At 44.4% G+C, this 19,905-nt stretch overlaps 1 protein-coding gene across 1 annotated transcript in view; it reads right to left on the reverse strand.

The window, feature by feature from the left end:
• The window catches only part of IL20RB (interleukin 20 receptor subunit beta), a 30,115-nt gene extending 10,749 nt beyond the window's left edge, over nucleotides 1-19,366 (reverse strand). Inside the window, exons 1-4 of the mRNA XM_007457567.1 lie at nucleotides 19,288-19,366; nucleotides 7,053-7,179; nucleotides 5,278-5,468; nucleotides 859-983 (exon numbers count right to left, since the gene is read on the reverse strand). Of these exons, the coding sequence (XP_007457629.1) occupies nucleotides 859-983; nucleotides 5,278-5,468; nucleotides 7,053-7,179; nucleotides 19,288-19,360 (516 nt within the window). The 5' untranslated portion in view covers nucleotides 19,361-19,366. The remainder of the gene's footprint in view (nucleotides 1-858; nucleotides 984-5,277; nucleotides 5,469-7,052; nucleotides 7,180-19,287) is intronic.
• Between the last annotated feature and the right edge of the window lie 539 nt (nucleotides 19,367-19,905).

A 19,905-nucleotide genomic window follows, 5' to 3' on the forward strand; every position in this document is an offset into this window, starting at 1 on the left:
GGGACTCCACAGACAGGGGCCCCTGGGCAAGTGAGGCTGTGCTGCAGCCTGGCTCTGGGCCTGCTCTGATCATGGAGTCTGTGAGAGCCCCTTATAGCACCATATTAATCCCTGTGACAGAGCCTATTTTTCCTTGTGCTGACTCGAGTGGGCCTTCTCACCATTTCAGCTTGGACAGGGCCTCCACAGGTCTGCCCAAGCTCCATCCTTTCTGCTGCTGTGGCTGCAGGATGCTTGGCCACTCCCTCTGGGAGAGCTGACCTCCCACCCAGCCTAGCCTGCAGCACCCATCCCACAGGGTAGGGCAGCGCCCCCATCTAGGCATTCCGGGCGGCCCATTGGCTCAGAATTAGGGTTGTTTATCAGCCAGCTCCTGACTCTCTGCCCCAACTTCTGCACCCTGCCCAGATACACACCCTCGAGAGCTTTGTGCCAGCCTCATATGCTTTTGAAATCATCCAGTTGATCTGGAACACCCTGGTCTGCCGCCTGTAAACAGCAGGGAGAATGGCTGAGAAGACATGCTGATGAGGGAGAAGAAATGCATTGAAAAGGTTTCATGGATCCAACTATGGCAGAGTTTAGGGCAAGGAGGCAGCCCTCATACTTTAGCAAACGTGGCCTGAGACAGCTCCCAGCCACGGTCTGGGTTGGACCAAGGCAGTCCTTTGAGGAAGAGGCTGCCGGGATTGTCAACCTATGCCCATCTCTCCTTTCCCACACTTCACCCAGGCCCGCTCATCCTCAGGCCACCCCAGACAGCAAGCACTGCAGGGGCTGGCTTTCCTCATCCAGCTCTCAGAGGTCTGTGACTGCTTCTCCAAAGTCTAACTCAAAGGCCAAGGGTAGAAGTCTCACCTTGGCACCAGGCTCTCTCTTCCAGTAGGCCACGAAGAACTCAAACTGTGGCCCCAGGTCTTCCAGCTTAATAACCAGGTGGAAGCCATCCTTGGTGATCTCCATCCCAGGTGGGGTGAGGATGGCTGTTGGCAAGACAAGGAGAGAATCAAAGCCAGCCCCAGACAGGACTGAGTTTTGTCCAGGGAGACCATGACCAAGCCATCAGTAGAAACATGTCAGGCTCATGGGAGGGGAGGGGTTTGGATATGGCTTCACAGTGTGCAGAGGCGTGTACACTGATCCTCTCCTGTACTCAGCAGGTGCTCAGTAGACACTTTTTGAATGATGAGCAAATGAAAAAAACAAATGACAACAACTTACTACAATTCGCATAGATCAGTTATATATACCGGCTGCTGCTAACTCTCAAACATCAGCAAATCAGCAGCCTGTGGGTGGGTTGGCCTCTCTATTCTCAGTCCAAGGATTCTTCAATCTCATATCCTTAATGGAAGATGTTGGAAAATCAGAGGGTTTTACAAATTCCAATAATCAGCTCTAGGAATTTACAGCATAAGCACAAGCACCATCTTCATATTACTGGACCCCAAACAGAGAGGCCAGCAGACCCCATGGCTACTTTCCTATCAGGAGACCAAGAACAGAAGGGCCCACACAGACAGTCTTTAGTCCCTGGTTACTGATGATGGATCCAGACTTGCCTCTCAGATCCAGATGCTGCAGGACCAGAGGGGCCACCGCAATTGCTGGCCTTGGCTTGGCAAGTTTAGCAGTGTGTTCTGGACTACATCCTCCTGCACTGGGGTCAGTGGACACTCAAAAGAAAGGCAGTTCCTGCAGGGAGTTTTCAGAGAACAAAGTATTTCCTGGCATTTGAAGAGCTGCCTGGAAAAGGAACACGAGGACTTGGAAAGTCAGGGGCCAACTGTACAAAACATACCCAGTTCAGAGGCTTCATATGAGCATACAGCACCACTAGAACTGCATCTGAAACACCTCCAGTAGGGAGAGAGATGTTTTGACTCCTCCAGTTTTAAGTCAAACATGATTAGAATTGGATCCCCTGATCTCCATCTATGTTGAGATTAGAATTAGACAAAATGACCTAATGTCATTTCAGTTCAGAGAATTTTTTGACAAAGTTGGGACAAGAACTTCTGTGCATGTTCTACAAACTTATTTAATCCATCCAGCAAGCTTAAGAAGGTAAATACTGTTCTTATCGTACAGATAATGTAACAGCCTCAGAGAGGTTGAGTGACTTTCCCAGAATCACACAGTTAATGGCCAGAATTTGAGTCCATGTCTTTCCACGTTTCTAGACTCTGTTATGGGGTGTTTTTTAACTCCCAATGAACAGGATGCACATAGATCGCTTAAATCAGACTCTAGGCTTGGGCCATGGAGATAAGTGGTTCTAAAGCTCCCCTGTGACATGAATTCATATAATTGAGGTTAAGAACCTCTGTTCTCAACAGGCTTCCCTTTAAGAGTAGGAGATCCTTTTCAAGAGAGCCTTAAAATAAGATTTTTCATATGTCTTGGGAGAAGTCAGCGTGGCCTTTTTCAAAGGCCAAAGAACAGACGTAATGCCCTTGAGAGTCTCGATTCCATCCCAACTCTGCAGCTAACTTCACCTGCACGAGGACCACACAGGAGCAGCTTCTGGGGCAGGTACAGAGACTCCCTTCCTCAGCTCCTCCTGCAGTGGCCCTTTTCCTGTTTATATTGGCCTTCTCAAGTACAAGTTGCTACTGCACACACCCGCCCCCATAGCTTTGTAGGCACTCCCTCAATCTCCAAATGCCCAGTGCCTTCCTTTTCAACAGCTGCCAGCCCCCAGCAATGACCTTGGCTGGAGCCCGTGCTTCTAGGAGCCAAAGGGAGGTGGTGCTGGGTGCTGCCCAGGCACGGCAGGCAGAGGCAAAGCTGCACTACCCTCCAGCGCCTCTCAGGCTTCCCCAGGGCCTGCAATGGGATCCTGCTGCCTCCACCATATCCTCCCAGTGCCTAGAGAAAGAGACTGGGAAGAGGAGCCCACATTCGGCACCAAAATTTCTATTGGTATCCATTCCAATGGTCCCACTGCTGCCCCCAGCTCTTCCCTCCTTGCTCTGCTCTCTGGCTCTCAACTCTGGGCATCCCTTGGGTAATTAATATTAATATTTACTAATAGCTGAGTGCTATGATAAGACAGCACCGCCCTGAGCCTTTGCACTTTTCATCTTGTCCACAGATACCTAGTAAGGTAAACTGTTGCCCTTCTTACAGATGAGAACTCAAGGGGCTGAGCTGGGATTTCAACCCCACCTGCCTGACTCTAGAGGGCCAACTTCCCCTTCAAATTCACCTTCCTCAGCCCCTTCTAGCATGGACTCCCTCACCTTCTAACCGTCCTAATTTCTACCCAATCTCATATAGTACTCAGTAACCTTTGACTCATTCCATTACTGCCCCAAACCGTCCTTTGTCCTCACTCCCAGCAGAGGGTCACCTGCCACACCAAGAAAACAGGTCACCGCAGGCCTTTCCCTTGCCTTTCCTGCATGTCCCAACTGGTCACGTTATCATCCACACCTGCCCTGCCCCTTCCGCCTCCATTCAACCCTCCAGCTGGCAGCCACGGCTCCATGAAGCCACTTTCTCAAGGACCCATTTAGCGGCCTCCTTCAGGCCCAGCAGCAGCTCATCCGCTCTCCCCTCCATGACTCTCTCCCCGCCCAGCACCTACTAGTGTCTTTCCCTCTACCCTCTTTTTAAACCTAAGGTTTCCCAGGAGCCTATCCTGGGTTCTCTTTGTCCTTATGTTTTGTCCCTGGACATCTCACCTGTTCTCAAGCCACTAGCTATTAATTTTGTGTTGTGTGTCTAACCTTGACCTGTCTGAGCCCGAGGGCCTGATTTCCAACTGCCAATCAGACATCCGTGGCATGATATCCTATAGGCATCTCAATCTCAAAGAGCCCAAAGCCAGCAGCAACTCTTATTTCTCAGACCAGTCGCTCCTCCTGGGTTCTCTTCCTTGGGTGACACTCCCACTAACCCCATCTGGAAGATGGATGCCATCATTATCTCCCCCCACTCTGTCTCCCAGTAACTGGTCCCCAAGCGCTGTCCTTTCTAACTCAGCAATCTCTCTAGAATTTGTCCTCTTCTTCCCATCCCTTCCCCACTTCTGGGATCAGGACCCACCTTGGCTCAGCTGGAGTGTTACAACCCCGTCCTCACGGTTCACCTGCCCTGAAGGCTTGTCCTACTCCAGTTCACTTTTCACACCACAGCCAGAGTGATTGTTCTGTAAGACAGACCTGGCCTAGACCTTCTCTTCTTCTGTGGCCCTCCTCTACCGACTTGATCAAGCTTTATGTCAAAGCCCTTCACCATGTGACAAGCTGCTTCCTCGGCCCCGGCATCCAGAGCCCCCTGCTCCTGCGGTTCCCCACACACACCCTTCTACACACTGGCCATTATTTGCACTCTGCCGTATTTGGTCACCAATCTGGATTCTTCCCTTACTTCTTTTTTTTTTTTTTTTTTGCAGTCCACAGGCCTCTCACTGTTGTCACATCTCCTGTTGCGGAGCACAGGCTCCGGACGCACAGGGTCAGCAGCCATGGCTCACAGGCCCAGCCGCTCTGCGGCATGTGGGATCTTCCCGGACCGGGGCACGAACCCGTGTCCCCTGCATCAGCAGGCGGGCTCTCAACCACTGCGCCTCCAGGGAAGCCCTCTTCCCTTACTTCTTTTTTTTTTTTTTTTTGCAGTCCACAGGCCTCTCACTGTTGTCACATCTCCTGTTGCGGAGCACAGGCTCCGGACGCACAGGGTCAGCAGCCATGGCTCACAGGCCCAGCCGCTCTGCGGCATGTGGGATCTTCCCGGACCGGGGCACGAACCCGTGTCCCCTGCATCAGCAGGCGGACTCTCAACCACTGCGCCACCAGGGAAGCCCTCTTCCCTTACTTCTTTCTCAATTATTTTCCAGGTTCTATTGCTATAGAAAAGTTACTTATTTCCAAAGGACTCTTCCTAATCATGTATAGACTCTATTGCACGAAGAAGATGCTCACACAGCAACAAAGATGGGGTTAGCGAGGCCCCAGATGGGAGGCAGTGTTAGATTTATGAGGCACTAGTAGGGTAGGGAGAGGCCGTCCTAGCCCCATCTCCCCACTTTCAGAGCAGTTTTCCTTCCAGAGACAGGACTGACTTCCAAAGTCTCTTTCAAAATGAGAGGGAGGGCCTGTGGGAAGCAGCTGGCTTTTTAAAATGGAGCAGTTAGGGCTGTTGATGTTCACAGTACTCTGGCTTTGCAAGACTAATTTGATGCTGAAAAGAATCCCAACAGTCTCAGTGAGCATGGTTCCTGAAGGGGAGGCTGCTGGGGGCGGGGGAGTGAGGAGAGAAGAGCCTTACTTGAGTTTCGATTAAAGGGGTGCTTCAGGGTGCTCCAGGCTGAGGTCAGTGAGCCCAGGGTGGCCCTCACCCGGAGGCTGTATGGTACAGTGGCGGTGATGTCATCAGTGATGTCACACTCGGGCCCTTGGGTAGGCGAGCACCAGCTGCTGGGGATCCAGATGTGGCTCATGTACAGGCTCTCATACTCTCTGGCCAAAGAGAGGAGGGAACAGCGTCACACCAGCCCCTTCTACCCAGGCTCAATGATGGTTTCAAGTAACTGTCGCATCCACTGACTTTTTATGGGTCAGGAAAAGAAGCATTTGCTCCATACCCCAGGCTCTCCCCTCTCCTCCCTCACCGACCATCCTTTCTTCCTTACTCCTTCTCACCAGACAAGGGAGACGCAAGCATAAACCCCACTCTGTCCCAGTCTCTCCATCTGCACGCTCACCACCCCAGTCTCAGCCAGTCATCCCTTGCCTTGCTGTGTGTCTCCTGACTGATTTTCCTGCTTCCCTTCCTACCAGTCTTCAAACCATGCATCACTCAGCAGAGCATAATATTTGTCTCCTTAGTGGCTTCCAAAGAGTCTAGAATGGAATCCAAACTCTCTCCCATGGCCTACAAGACTCTCTGGCCTTCTCACTACACCCCTAAACGTGATGCTCCCTCCACACAGGCCTCCTTGCCCTCCCTCCGACAGGCTGTCACGTCTGCTGTGTCTCAAATGCTCTGCCCCTGCATTCCCATTGGCTGCCTGCTCCTGTCCTTCAGATATTGGCTTAAATATCACATCCTCAGACAGACCTTCCCCAACCATCTGATAAAAAGCTACCACAGAATCAACTCTCTGTTGCATCAGCCTTTTAGCTTCCTCCTAGAGCTGATTTCTATCTGAACTTACCTACAGCAATGCTGCCTGATAGAACTTACTGTGTTGGTGGAAATGTTCTGTATCCCTGTTGTTCTATATGGTAGCTACTAGCCGCACGTGGCTATTAAGAACTTGAAATGTGGCTTGTATGACTGGGAAACAGACATTTTAATTTAATTTAATTTAACTTTGATTAATTTTGATTAATTTAAATTTAAATTGCTGTCTGTGTCTAGTGGCTACCACACTGGACAGTGCAGACCTCGTGTACTTATTTCTTTACCTTTTTACTGTCTCCTCTAAATGTAAGCTCACTCTGTCCAGAAGCTTTGTCGACTGTACCCATGAGCCTAAGAGAATGTCAGCACGTGTAGTTGTTCAGTTTGTATAAATTGTTAATGAAATATATTGAGCACTTTCTGTGTCCCTGTCACTCTTTGACAGCTCTGAAGGCCTGGACACCTGGAGAAGGGCCAGCTGACCTATAGGATCACAATTTGTTTAGGCTTCTAGGGGCAAGCACACAGTCAGGAAAAACTGAGGTCTCCCCCACCCCCAAAGGATCTGAGTCCCCAGTGATTTCTCCACCTCAAGTCAGAGACAAACTTGTTTCTTCTTACAATTTTCTTCAGCATTAGACAATTGACTCACTGTTGGAAAGAAGCTTCACCAAAAAGTCTTTATACATGTTTGTGTTCCCAGGGAGTTCACTGTCAAATCCATGGGACAATTTCCCTTGTTGCTTCAACTCTCTCAGTGCCCATGCAGACAGAGGATGCAGATCATGGGAAATAACCTCTCCCTGGGCTCACAAAGCCTCCTTGAGCTCTGGAATGAAGGTTGTGATTCCTGGAGAGGAATCAACTAATGTCTAAAAGAGAAAAACTAAAAAAAAAAAACAAAAAACAAAACTCACCCTTGGTACTCGACAGAATAGTGTATTATTTCTTCAGGCACAATCACTGGGCTCCATGTCAAGACATGCTTCATGTTGGTTGATTGTACAGAGAGGTTCTGAGGGGCAGGCAGAACAGCCACTCCATCTGAGACCAAGGCAGATAGACAGGCTGACAGGTGAGCTCAGGGGGCTGGCATCGGGGGAAATGCCACAGCTTCAAGTCAGTTTCTAATGAAAAGCCAAACATGCTTAGGAACTAGAAACAACTCTAAAGTCACCATACTTGTGTTCATGCTAAATTTTTGCTATCATCATTGTAATTCTGCCTTTGGTGATTGAATGGCATGTTAATATTAATAATAATAATGGCTAATATTATTGAGCACTTACCATGCTCTATCTAGGCCGTGTGCTAGGTTGTCACATGATTATCTCATTTAATCCTCATGACCATACTGGGAGGTAAGGACCATTAGTTTCTTTGTCGTACAAATGAGAAAACTGAAGCACATTATGTACAACCCTATGTCACGTTGATCTAGATGCAGGCCTTGACTCTGCCACTTACTATGTGACCTAAAGCAAGTTGCGCAAACCTGAGGCCCCCCACCCCTACATGGCAAACCCGTACCGGCTCCTGCCAGCTTCTCATCACCACCTTCTCCTGCTACTGCCATCCTCAGGTACCAAAGCAATTCGTTTGTGTCCCCAAGAAGGCCAAACAGGGCGCAGCTGCCATCTGGGAAGTGCAGGCTCAGGTCTGCCTTGGAAGGAGTCCAGTGCAGAAAGGCACCAAGCCAGCTCGGAGACTCCACCCCAGGCAGCCTGCAGCCCTCTGAGCCAGCCGGGATTCAAGCACCTGCTCACACAGCTGTGTGCTCAGAGTGTGCACACAGTGGGTCTACAGTTTGCACACAGAATCAAAGAGGCCTGTGAAGCTGAACCTGCCCTCATAAGGACCTTGCAGCCTCAGGGCTCATCCTTGCGTGTAACCCAGGGTGCAGTCTGGATCTTCCGATATGGTCTTCCCCTCCGACTTTCACACGCTCTTCTTTTAATGCCCAACACCTGCCTCCCTTTGCTGTTACAGTTGCAGTGATAATATCGACAGCATGGTGTGTATGAGGCTGAGACCCTCGCCTGGGACTTTTCATCTGTGTGCCTGTCTCCAGATTGGCACCTGCTGTTCGTTTTCCAGCGCTGTAACCACGAGAGGATGGGTGCTGCTGGGGACACCCCACCTGGTGCCCTTGCTTCTTCCCTAATGTAGGACCCTCGTGATGCATCCTGATCTCACTCTCAGCATCCACAGCCTGCCCTGTGAGGAAACACCTAGGGTACCCACAAGGGAGGCTTCCTGCCCTCCCCACCTTTAAACTTGTAATCACCCAAGCGATGAAAAGGAAAAGAGCCAGCTGCAGTGAGGTCACCCGGAAGGATGGAGCGTGGTCCTCTCTGACATCCTTCCTCTGGTAAAGTAGACAAAACATTTCCCTAGTCAGACATGCGAAGATTATAAAGCTATGTAAATATAAAGCTCTAATTCATAATTCTAAAACTCTCAAAAATGAAATCTCCTGGCCCAGATGGTTACACTGGAGAATACTATGAAACAGTTAAAGAGAAATGAACACAAATTTTATACAATCTCTTCAAACAAATAGAAGAAGAAAAAGCACTTTCCAACTAATTTATGAGGCCAGTATTACCCTGATACCAAAATCAGGTAAAGGTAGTGTGTATTTAAAAAAACAAAAGCCTACACATCAATATATCTCATGCACTTAAATGCCAAAATCTTCAACAAAATACTAGCAATCCAAATTCAGTAATGTATAAAAAGGATTATGCACCATGATCAAGTGGAATTTATTCCAGCTATGCAAGGCTGGTTCAATATTTGAAAATCAATTAATGTAATCCACTGCATCAACAAACTAAAGAAGAAAAATCATACAATCATATCAGTTGACACTGAAAAAGCATTTACAAAATTCAACATCCATTCATGATTTAAAAACAGAAAACAACAAAAAACCTCTCAAGTCAAGAACATTAGAGAGTTATCTCAATTTGATAATGACCATCTATAAAAAGCCTACAGTTAACATCTTATTCAATGGTGAAAGACTGAATTCTTTCCCCCTAAAATCAAGAACAAGGCAAGTGTGCTCACCCTCATCACTTTTACTCGACATTGTACTAGAAGTTCTAGCAGCTGTAATAAGGCAAACAAAGGAAGTAAAAGGCATTACAGATTGGAAAAGAAGTAATTAATCTCCCCCTATTTGCACGCTATGTAGGAAATACCATAGAATCTACAAAAAATCCTCCTAAAACTAATAGTGAGTTCAGCAAGTTCATAGGATACAAGATAAACATTAAAAATTAGTTGTACTTTTAAATACTAGCAATGAACACTTATACACAGAAATTTAAAATATTATTTACAATCATTCCCTCTCCCAAAAGAAAAGCTCAGGTGTAAATCTAATGAAACATATCTAGGATTTGTATGGGGAAAACTCCACAATGCTGGTGAAAGATTTCAAAGAAAATATAAATAGATGGAGAGACATACTGTGCTCATGAATCGAACAATTTGACATAGTTAAAATGGTAATTCTCCCCAAATTGATATACAGGTTTAACGTGATTCCTATCAAAATCCCAGCAAGGTTTTTTGTAGATATATACCAGCTTTTTCTAAAATTTATAAGCAAAGGCAAAGGAACAAGAATAACTGAAACAACTCTGAAAAAGAATAAAGTGAGAGAAATCAATCTACCCAATTTTAAGACTTACAGTAATGAAGACTGTGTGGTATTGACAAAGAAATAGACATACAGATTGATGAAACTGTATAGACATCCCAGAAATAGACCCACACAAATATTCTCGACTGACTTTTGGCAAAGGTACAAAAGCAGTTCAATGAAGGAAGGATAGCCTTTTCAACAAATAATATTAGAGCAATTGGATATTTGCAGGCAAATAAAAAACCTCAACCTAAATCTCACACCTTATGCAAAAATTAACTCAAAGTGGACCATAGACTTAATGCAAAATATGAAACTCTAAACTTTTAGGAAAAAACATAGAAAATCTTCAGACGTAGACAAAGATTTCTTAGACTTGACACCAAAAGCAAGATCCATAAAAGGAAACATTTATAAACGGGCATCATCAAACTTAAAATATCTTGCTCTGCAAAAGACCCTGTTAAGAGGATGAAAATACAAGATACAGACTGGGAGAAAGTATTTGCAAACTATATATCGCACAAAGGATTCATATCTAGAATATATATACAAAGAATACTCAAAACCCTACAGTAGAAAAGCAACAATTCAATTAGAAAATGGGCAAAAGACATGAAGAGTCATTTCACCAAAAAGTACATACAGATGGCAAAGGAGCACATGAAAAGATGTTCAACATCATTAGCTATTAGGGAAAGGCAAATTAAAACGTCCCTGAGATAGCACCACACAGCCATCAGAATGACTAAAAATTTTTAAAGTAACAATACCAGACCCTGGTGAGGATGCAGGGAAAGTCACTCATACATCGCTGGTGGGAATATAAAGTGGTACAGCCACTCTGGAAGATAGTTCAGTTTCTTGTGAAACTAAACTTGTAATTACTATACAACCCACCAATTGCACTCTTGGACGTTTATCCCAAAGTAGTAAAAATTTATGTCACACAAGATCTGCACAACAATGTCTATAAACAAACTGGAATCAGCCCAGATGCCCACAGGTGAATGGTTAAACAAATTATGGTATATCCAATAAAAAGGAACAAACTGGGGCTTCCCTGGTGACGCAGTGGCCGATGCAGGGGGACACGGGTTCATGCCCCGGTCTGGGAAGATCCCACATGCCGCAGAGCGGCTAGGCCCCTGAGCCATGGCCGCTGAGCCTGTGCGTCCGGAGCCTGTGCTCTGCAACGGGAGAGGCCACACCAGTGAGAGGCCCGCGTACTGCAAAAAAAAAAAGGAACAAACTATCACTACGTAAAACAATCTGGATGAATCTCTAGGAAATTATGCCAAGTGAAAAAACCCAACCCCCAAAAAGTTACATACTGTATGATTCTATTTTTATAACATTTTGAAATGGCAAAATTTTAGAAATGGAGAACAGATTAATGGTTGCCAGGGGTTAGGAACAGTGGGGAAAGGCACAGTAGGGGGAGGTTCTAAAAAGGCAACAGGAGTATTGTTGTGGTACTGGAACTGTTCAGTATCTTGACTGTGGCGATAAATACACAAACCTATTACACACACACACACAAGCACACGCTCGAACGAGTGCAAGTAAAGCTGGGGAAATTTGAATAAGACAGGTGGATTGTATCAATGATGTCAATATCCTGGTTGTGATATTATACTATTGTTTTGCGAAATACCATTGGGGAAACTGGGCTTTCTGTATTATTTCATATAACTGCATATAAATCTAGAATTACCTCAACAAAATTTCAGTTAAAAAATACAAACATAGTGTCATCACACCTAAAAAATTAGCATTAATTCTGATTATCTGCATGACAGGATACATTTTAAAAGACCATGATAGGATAAATTCAAACAGGATGAAATGCACCTAGGAGAAAAGTAAAGTTGTAGAATTAGGTGCAGTCAATTAAATCAGTGAGGGACACCTGTTTAGGGTGGGAGACCTAACAATTAGGTGTCCTAATGACCAGGGCACTCATCAAAGCTTTAAGCAACTACTCTGAGGTTGAGTTTCTGGGTATATCTTTCTTCATGCGGGGCATACAGGCAGGACAACAGCAAGAGATGTCCCAAAATTTAAGTGGCTCCATTATGTTATGCAGCAGTTTGCACTTGTGTAACTGTCTTCTCCTACCTGTGAAGTTCCAAATCTAACTCCACTATGGGCAAAATACTCAGTCTCATTCCTGTCTTAAAATGAAAACTACTGCTTCTTTCTGAGCCCTGTAGGCAACATCTTCAATATCTTTATGCCATTTGTACCATATATTCCAAATTCCATTCTTTGTTTCGCTGTTGTTTATGTAGCACACATACACATTGGGAATGAGATGGAAAATCAGTAATGCCCATGAATTACTGATGCCAGGGGATGTTTAATTGGGTTACATAGAAAGCACGGTGGCCCTACATGAGGAAAAATCCATTTTATGCTAGGACGCTAAATAGGGAAGTCTATTTTCAGCTCAGACTCCAAGCTGAAAGTGACTCCTTTCACCTACGAAGGGTTTCATAGGTGAATCCCCTCCAGTTGTTAGACAAGGCTCACTGTGGTCCTGAGAACACAATTCAGTGGAGAAAAAGAAAACTTTGGGGCTTCCCTGGTGGCATGGTGGTTGAGAGTCCGCCTGCTGATGCAGGGGACACGGGTTCGTGTCCCGATCCGGGAAGAGCCCGCATGCGGCGGAGCGACTGGGCTCGTGAGCCATGGCCACTGAGCCTGCGAGTCCGGAGCCTGTGCTCTGCAACGGGAGAGGCCACAACAGTGAGAGGCCCGCATACCGCAAAAATAAATAAATAAAAGAAAAAGAAAACTTTGTTATCCACCCACCATTCTCATTAACAAAAAATGTCATCTACCAGCCAGGAGTAATGTGTATTGAAGTCAAGTCTCTGAAGAAACCAGTTAATAGAGACTCTTCCTGATGTGAATGAGTAAATGCAAAAACAAGGAATGCACTCAAGGTGGGAGGGGAGAGTAAGCTTACAGTGTGAACAGGAAAGACTACTGGCCACAGAGAGAAGGGTGCAAAATTGGGAATAATTATTTCCTCAGCCACACTGGATGAGAATTCTCAACGGAGCTAGACCAAGATATTGGAATATCTTCTGTATAATCGTTTGGTTCCTTGTGAATAGTTATGCTCCTGTGACTGTAGAGAATTGTTCTTGTTCTAGCAGTCTGACTCAGTATCTCAAGAAGGCCCACTGGGTGGAGCCTCTTGGGTGTTTCCAATAGAGACGAGCCAGGTGACTGTGACTATTTAAGATTCTGGTGCTCAGTGTGGCAGAAAGTAGCTAAGCAACACTTTTTGCATAGAGCTGCATTCACAAAGCTGATCCCTCTTTCTTGCAGCCTATTAGTATTCTATTGCTGCTGTAAAAAATTCCCACAAATGTAGTATCTGAAAACAACACAGATTTATTATTTTCCAGTTCCATAGATCAGAAATCTTACACAGGTCTAACTGGGCTAAAATCAAGGTGTTGGCAGGACTGCAGGCTCCAGGGGAGACTGTTTTCTTGCAATTCCCAGCTGCTGGTGGCCACCCACCTTCTTGAGCATGGCTCCTCCTTCCTCCATCTTTAAAGCCAACAATGGCTGGTTGAGTCCCTTTCATGCTTCAAATTTCTCCTGCCTCTTTTTCTGTCCTCCCGTCTCTCTCTCACTGTATCCAGGAAAGGTTCTCAGCTTTGAAGGACTCATGTGATTAGACTGGGCCCACCCTGATAATCCAGGATAATCTCCTAATCTCAAAATCCCATAACATTAATCACATCTTTAAAATAACTTTTTCCATAAGAGGTAATGTATCCACAGGTTCCAGGAATTAGAATGTGGATGTCTTTGGCAGACCATCATTCTGACTACCCCATGGGGCTTGCACTTCAGGGGTTATTGATACCATGAACTGACACGATACCCTAAAATGTCTCCCTCGAATACAGTAAATTATTTCAAGAGAATCCCCTTGTATGTGACCAGAAGAAGAAAAGAGCAAGGCTGAGCTAGGACATGGCTGCTAAGCAGGTTGCTGGCATCACTCGCTGCCTAAGTAACTAGTGCCCACACCCCAGCTTCAAAAGGTATGCAAACCAATTCATGCCTCAGGAAAGTGATCTACTGCTTCAGGATCTTAAAGTATGGTCTTTGGATCAGCAGCATCACAATACCCAGGAGCTTATTAGAAATGCAGACTCTCAGGCTGCAAGCTGTGCCCTACAGAACAAGAATGTGCATTTTAGCAAGATCCCCCAGGTAATCCATAAGCATATTAAAGTTTGAGAAGCACTGGTATATAGAGTTCTAAATGGTTCTCAACCTTGGCTGCCCATGAGAATCACTGGGGAGGTGGCTTTTTGTGGGTGTTTTTTTTAAGTTTTATTTCTAAATAATTTCAGACTTACCTAAGAGCTGCAAAAATAGTACACATATACCCTTCATTCAGCCTTCCAGATGTACATGACCATAGTACAGATATGAAAAGGAAGATATTAACATTGGCCCAATATCAATAATGAAGCCTCAGTATTTATTCGAATTTCACCGATTTTTTCCCCTAAAGTCTTCCTTCCTGCCTGCCAGCCTTCCTTCCTTCTTTCCTTCCTTTTTTTCAGGAACCAATCCAGAATCCCACATTTAGTTGTCATATCTATACTTAGTTTTCTTCAATCTGTCCTCAGTCTTTCCTTGACATTTTTGACGGGTACTGGTCAGTTGTTTTCTAGACTATTTTTCAGTTTGGGTTTGTCTGATGTTTTTCCATGATTTGATTAAGGTTGTGCATTTTTGGCACATACAGGAAATACATGATGTTACTATGTCTTATTACTGGTGGTGTTTACCTTGACCACTTGGTTAAGGCGGTGTCTTCACTATAAAATGACCATTTTCCCCTTTATAATTAATAAATAACTTAGGGGAGATACTGTGACACTCTGCAAATATTCTTTCTCCCCCAACTTCCATCCATTAATTTTTGTGTTTATTGGTGGATATTACTTGCAACAATCATTGCTGCAATGTTTTGTGATTTTCTATGTGTTAACTGGAATTCTGTAAGAAATAGCTCGTCCTTCTCCACCATTTGTAATAGAAATTTATGTTATTCTACCGTTATTTTTTTTTTTTTTGCGGTACGCGGGCCTCTCACTGTTGTGGCCTCTCCCGTTGCGGAGCACAGGCTCCGGACGCGCAGGCTCAGCGGCCATGGCTCACGGGCCCAGCCGCTCCGTGGCATGTGGGATCTTCCCGGACTGGGGCACGAACCCGTGTCCCCTGCATCGGCAGGCGGACTCTCAACCACTGCGCCACCAGGGAAGCCCTATCGTTATTTATTTTGTTACTCAAATTGTTCCAGCTTTGGCCATTGGGAGCTTTTTTGGGTTCTGTGTCCTTTTGACTTACTCCCATCTCTCACTCTCTTCTTTCATGTTATTTTTATTAATAGACTTTTAATTTTTAGAATAATTTTAGATTTATAGGGAAAAAATGCAGACAGTAAGTACACAGAGTTCCTGTACACCCTTCACTTAGCTTCCCCTAATGCTAACGTCTTATATAGTCACGAAATATTTGTCAAAAGTAAGAAACTAACATTGTACATTACTATTAACTAAACTCCAAACTTTATTTGGATTTTGCCAAATTTTCCACTAATATCCTTTTCTCATTCCAGGATCTAATTTAATCCAGGATCCTTGTTGCACTTTGGGCCCCATCCTTTTTTGAGCACTTCCTTCCTTATCACAAGATGCTCCAAACTTCTATTTTCTCTTCCCAGTTATAGAATAAACCACTTCTCTAAGGAGCCCCACCCAGGAAGTTTTGAAAAATCCCAAAGACCAGGCAGCACCCTAGATTAGTTAAATCAGACCTCTGGCTGTGAAATCCTGGCATTTGTACTTTTAAAAGCTCTCCAGTTAATTCCAGTGTGCACTTGAGATTGAGAACCACTGATCTAGACCTTACTTCAGGTACCTGAAAGATAGCTAAAACTATGAATGATATATGATATCACTTATATGTGGAATCTAAAATATGACACAAATGAACCAATCTATGAAACAGAAATGGAATCATGCACATAGAGAACAGACTGATGGTTGCCAAGGGGGAGGGGGTTGGGAGAAGGGATGGAGTGGGAGGCTGGGGTTAGCAGATGTAAGCTTTTATATATAGAATGGATAAACAGGTCCTACTGTGTAGCACAGAGAACTATATTCAATATCCTGGGATAAACCATAATGGAAAAGAATGTATATATATATATATGTATAACTGAATCACTCTGCCATACAGCAGTAATTAACACAACATTATAAATCAACTATACTTCAATAAAAAAAAAAACTATGAATGATAAACCCCTAAAGACTTAGGTGTATTTCCCAGCAGGTTCTTATGTTCCCTGCAGACAGAAAACACTGTTTTGTTCATATCTAACCACCCAGAACGCGGCACACAGCAGGCGCTCAGAAATACAGAATGAATGAAAACGAAACAGGTGAACCAAGTCTTGGCTCCTTAGTGAAATTAGCCTCGGCCTGATTTTTCCCCCCGAATTCCTTTCTCACATTAGACCTTTGTGTCATTCTGAGGTTTATGCCCACCACAAAGCCCCTGGGCACATTTCCCAGGCAGAACCCCTTGCATCTCCTCCCTGGAATCGCCATGCTGGCTTCCCCTCACTGTGTCTGCTGTCAGCTCCCCTCGTTTGGGCTCTGTTCTGCCACCTTTACCTCCAACAGCCCTTATGGCAAATGTGTCAGAAAACACAGCAACATCTTCTTTATTCCTTTTGTTTTGTCCTTCCAAACTTTTTCTGGCCTGCTTCAACCTCTCAGCTTCTTCTGCAGAGAAGTACAAAGGGCACAGGCTCTGTAGCCAGCAGAACCAGAGTCAAATCCCAGTTCTACTTATTAGATGTATACGCTTGGGCAAATAGCTGAACCTCCCTGAGCCTCTCTTTCCTAGTGTATAAAATGGGGGTTATATCACCTACCTTGCAGGATTGATGTGAGATGTCAAGAGAACATTTTTGCTAATCCAGAGCACAGTGTGCAGTCATAAATGGCAGTTGCGATGGTCGTTGTCGCTGTTATTATTGCTGTTATTATTACTATTATTATTATTATTATTATTGGTAGTGGGAATCAGTTTCCTGAATTACACACTATTATTCGAAAGGGACAGGGCAAGGCAAATTCTGTAAAGGAGAGCAAGACCTCTACCCATCTGTCCCAAGGATCTAGAGTAAGTAGTAGAAGTTCATTTAGACACTGCAGAAATCATTGCAGGCTCCTACGCAGTCCAGAGTAAATGGTCAAAATTGCATAAAGGCAATCTCAGCTAAAGCAAATAACTGCTGACACCACCATCGGTTTGCATAACCAACAGATGAAAAGTAACATCTTCAGAGTGCCTTTGTTTGCATAATCTCCTTTGACACCTCCCAACCGAAAGGTAGCTATTTTGACCATTTTGCAGATGAGGAAACTGAAGTGATAGATATATTCACTGAACGAGCAAGTGATAAAAGTCAAAACTCACACACACGTCTTTCTCACTCTGACATCTTTGTGGCTTCTACCACTGGTGGGTTTTTTTTGGTTGTTTTTGTTTTTTTTGGGTGGGTGGTGGAGGGGGACAGGGATGGTTGTTGTAGTTTTTTGTTTGTTGTTTTTATTTCTGTGTAAGTTTACAGGTGTCAGAGGAGTACTCACCTCCAGGTCTACTTGAAATAGGAGTCTTCAGGAAAAGGCTTAAAAGACTGGACTACCTCATTGAAGAAAATGTCAAATTAAAAAATGGGTGAAGGGGATCAAAAAGTGTAAATTTCCAGTTATAAAATAAATAAATCATGGGGATGTAATATATAGCATGGTGACTATAGTTACTATACTGCATATTTGAAAGTTGCTAAGAAAGTGGATCTTAAAAGTCTTCATCACAAGAAGAAAAAACTTGTATGGTGACAGCTGTTAACTAGACTTATTACAGTGACCACTTCACCATACATACAAATATCAAATCATTATGTTGTACACCTGAAACTAATATAATGTCATATGTCAGTTATACCTCAATAAAAAAAAAAAATCCGGAAAAATATGCTGGCCTTTCCCATTCTCATTCGGCCACCCCGTCTTCTCCCTTTAGCTTAGTGGAGGAGTGTTTTCCTAGTAACTTGTTTGTGCCACCAACTAATCAATCAATCAAGTAACTAACCAATCAGCTAACATGCTGAGTCTATGCTAAGGGCTGTGGGGATGCCAGGAAAGATGCCTAGGCCCTGCCTTCAGGCCAGTGCAGGAAACAGAAATAACCCACTGAAACAGAGTACATGGGGTCAAGGATCAAAGGAGAGAGGTCTGGGAAGGGTCTGCAGGAGCAGGGACCCATCTGGAATGATGATGGGAGGACGGGTTTGGGATGGGGTAAGGACTGGAGAGGGAGCTTCTGAGGGAAAGGACAACAATAAAGACCAGGAGGAGAAAATGTGGGGGTGATGTGCCAGCTGTGAAGACAGCAGCCGCCTGTGGCCCATACTTGTTTTCAAGGAGTAGTGAGAAATAGGATTGGGGCCTAAATATTGTGTGTCATGAAACAAACAGCAAATTTGCTCATCATGTGCTGAGACATAGAGTTGTGAAGGGTTTTGAGCTACACAGGCATATATTTGATGTTTAAGTCAGCTCTAAACATTTGTTAATCACCTCGGCACTGATTTGTTACCTGATTTAAACTAACTAGAATAATTAGTTCTCAGTGTTAAAAAAAAGAAAGTACTCAAGACACCCACAGACACTGCAAAGTGCCTAGTACCTTGGTGTATTCAAATTAGAAATTTCTTTTAAATGTTATTTGACAGGAAGAAACATCAAAAGTGAAAGCTGCGATTTCAGAACAATAACATGTAGGTGCAAGCAGCCAGAATGGAGCAGAGAAAATTATGTAATCTTACTTGGCAGGCAAAATGCCCCAAACCAAATACTTTTTCAAATGGTATGGAGTACCTGACTGCTACCTTTTCTGAAGTGACCAGGAGAGAATTCCAATTTTCATAAATCTTGTACCCAATATTAAGGTTGCAAATTATGTCTTTCTATTCATGTGTATTTTGTTAGAATCTTTACTTAAACCTGTCCTTACAATGAACATCTCTGAGGCACACACAGAAAGACTGAGATAATAACTATGTTGTGGCTTTTAAAACTAAATAATAAGATAAATAACAAAATGCATGGATCTCTGCTAACCTTTAAACTATTTTTCAGATGCTGATTATCTTCCTAGATTGTTCTGTGGACATTGAGAGATTTCTAAACAGAATGCAGGCCTTTTCTCTGTGGGGATGGAAGATTAGGAGGTGAGAAACCTTTTCAAAAACAGACATAAGATGTTCTATGCATATATTGCAACCCCAAACCCTGGGAAAGTATTTTTCACCTCCCTAACCTATATTTGAGTCTCAGACTGTAAGCGGTATTCTGATTCATACTTACCCACGAGCAAACAAGGAATCAAGGCGTAGGAAAACCACATGATAAGACTTGTCTCGATTTCTTCTAGAACCATTGTGAGGGTCTCCGTTTGGCAGGCTCAGTTTGACCTGGAACATTGTTTCCTTCCAGAATGAAGCACTCTTGCCGTATCAGCCATCCTTGCTTCGGAACGCAGAAGTTGGAGCTGAGTCTGAGTCGCTGTAAAGCCTGAATTGTTCTGGAAAGAGGAGCCAGCCCAGACACCTCAGAAGAGGCGGGCTGGGCAGCACCCTCCTTTCTGCCCAAACCCAGATGTTGCATCAGGGGGTGTGGCCTAGGAGAGTTCCAGAGAAAAGATAACTGGGAAGCTTAAGAATCTGTATGGGGGAGATACCTGGATCATAGGCTCTGCCCTGGGGGCCCTGGTGGTCTCCAGAGGCACCCCTGGCAGTAGCAGGCAAGATTATCTGAACTTCTTATCAAATAGCTGTTCTCTTCCAAGTCTCTCCTGTGAGTTCATGCAAGCTAGGTACTGATTAGCTGTTTTTCTACATCTCCACTTCAAAAAAAGTAGAGAAGTTTAAAATTTTTTTTCTAAATATCTTTTATAGAGTCAGGAGGTGAAGAATATATAGCTTC

Source organism: Lipotes vexillifer, unplaced genomic scaffold, assembly GCF_000442215.2.
Source record: "Lipotes vexillifer unplaced genomic scaffold, Lipotes_vexillifer_v1.1 scaffold86, whole genome shotgun sequence".
Lineage (NCBI taxonomy): Eukaryota > Metazoa > Chordata > Mammalia > Artiodactyla > Lipotidae > Lipotes > Lipotes vexillifer.